This window comes from Bison bison, unplaced genomic scaffold (assembly GCF_000754665.1).
Source record: "Bison bison bison isolate TAMUID 2011002044 unplaced genomic scaffold, Bison_UMD1.0 scf7180017864053, whole genome shotgun sequence".
Taxonomy (NCBI): domain Eukaryota; kingdom Metazoa; phylum Chordata; class Mammalia; order Artiodactyla; family Bovidae; genus Bison; species Bison bison.
Genome location: NW_011494625.1, coordinates 2,528,996 through 2,531,029, shown reverse-complemented (window position 1 = coordinate 2,531,029; position 2,034 = coordinate 2,528,996). Strand labels below are relative to the sequence as shown.

The window sequence follows — 2,034 nt, the reverse complement described above, 5'->3', positions numbered from 1 at the left end:
AATAAATGCTGGAGAGGGTGTGGAGAAAAGGGAACCCTCTTACACTGTTGGTGGGAATGCAAACTAGTACAGCCACTATGGAGAACAGTGTGGAGATTCCTTAAAAAACTGGAAATAGAACTGCCTTATGATCCAGCAATCCCACTGCTGGGCATACACACCGAGGAAACCAGAAGGGAAAGAGACACGTGTACCCCAATGTTCATCGCAGCACTGTTTATAATAGCCAGGACATGGAAGCAACCTAGATGTCCATCAGCAGATGAATGGATAAGAAAGCTGTGGTACATATACACAATGGAGTATTACTCAGCCATTAAAAAGAATACATTAGAATCAGTTCTAATGAGATGGATGAAACTGGAACCTATTATACAGAGTGAAGTAAGCCAGAAAGAAAAACACCAATACAGTATACTAACGCATATATATGGAATTTAGAAAGATGGTAACAATAACCCTGTGTACGAGACTGCAAAAGAGACACCGATGTATAGATCAGTCTTATGGACTCTGTGGGAGAGGGAGAGGGTGGGAAGATTTGGGAGAATAGCATTGAAACATGTATAATATCATATATGAAATGAGTCACCAGTCCAGGTTCGATGCACAATACTGGATGCTTGGGGCTGGTGCACTGGGATGACCCAGAGGGAGGGTAGGGGAGGGAGGAGGGTTCAGGATGGGGAACGCGGGTATACCTGTGGCGGATTCATTTCGATATTTGACAAAACTAATACAATATTGTAAAGTTTAAAAATAAAATAAAATAAATAATAATAATAATAAAAAGAATAATACAGACATGGAAAAAAATAAAGTCTACTGTTCTGTCGCATCTACATGATAAAAAAATACATTTGAGACACATTAATTCATACACACACACACACTCTCTCAAAGACATTATATTGGGTTGACCAAAACGTTCATTCAGGTTTTTGACCAAAAGTTCATTCATGCAATTATCTTAATGACCTTTTTGGCCAACCAAAATATATGTATATATTGTATCACTAGCACATAGCCTTCTATTCACTTGACTCAGTAGCATTTGTAAGCATCCTCATATAATTTTCAAGTATGAACCTGTCAGCCACCCTCACCCTCCATTCAGAAGACAGCCTAAGCAATAGTGGGAACCAGTTCCCAATCGGTTCTGTTTCTGATCACAAAGGGTGCTTAGTAATTACTATTCACTGGCTAGCTTCAGAAAAGAAAACTATTGGGAAATCTTCACCGTAAAAGCAAAAGTATCTTCTTGCCCGCTAAACTAGCACTGGGAACACATCCCTCGTCACGCCCGTGGGCTGCCCTTGAACTCCAAGCCACCTTCCCCAGACACGCTTGGGGTTACAGGGTGATGGGGTGAGAAACGGGGCCCAGCCCGACCCTTTGGGGTTCCTTGAGCCTCCATACCTGTGCTGATGCTCCTGTAAGACTTGGTATATGCTGATAAGAAAAGTTTGGTTTTTAAAACTGCCCACAACACAGTCCTTGTAGATTCGGAACTCTGCAGCCGTCACCGCCTCACCCTCAGGAATCTGGGATAGGTTGAACTTGAACTCTTTGTGGTGTCGCTGGCGAGGGGAGAACTCCTTGTCGTACTCCACTATAGGATTAAACGAGAGAGAGTGACAGCTGTTGTTACTTGGCTGAGTGCCACAGGCTCACCTCGAGCAAGTCCCCCGTTTTCATTCATAAGAGGATTACCAGTTACCCATGGCTTCTGAGAGGGGGTCGGGGGTGGTGGAAGGAACCATGGGCTAGGCGGCCAGGCTCAGACAAAAATCCTTCATTTTACTCAAGGATTAAATACAATGCTTAGATTCTATTTAAAGACTTTAAATAGCTTAATCAGGTCGCATGAAAGCAAGTTATTTAAACGCTTCGCTTAAGGGGTCGTCATCTGCACAGGTGGGAGAATGGGGGCTTCCCAGAAGTTGCAGGACTTCAGGAATCAGTGACCGGGACTTGCCTCTGCCGTCTAGCCCCCCACCCACCCCTCCCAGCCCCTCTTCTTCCAGTAGCCCT

At 44.0% G+C, this 2,034-nt stretch overlaps 1 protein-coding gene across 1 annotated transcript in view; it reads right to left on the bottom strand.

The window, feature by feature from the left end:
* Window positions 1–2,034, bottom strand: part of BMP6 (bone morphogenetic protein 6) — a gene marked incomplete at its 5' end in the record, with an annotated part of 152,081 nt that overhangs the window by 27,383 nt on the left and 122,664 nt on the right. The window contains one exon of the mRNA XM_010835884.1: window positions 1,420–1,612. Within this exon, the coding sequence (XP_010834186.1) occupies window positions 1,420–1,612 (193 nt within the window). The remainder of the gene's footprint in view (window positions 1–1,419; window positions 1,613–2,034) is intronic.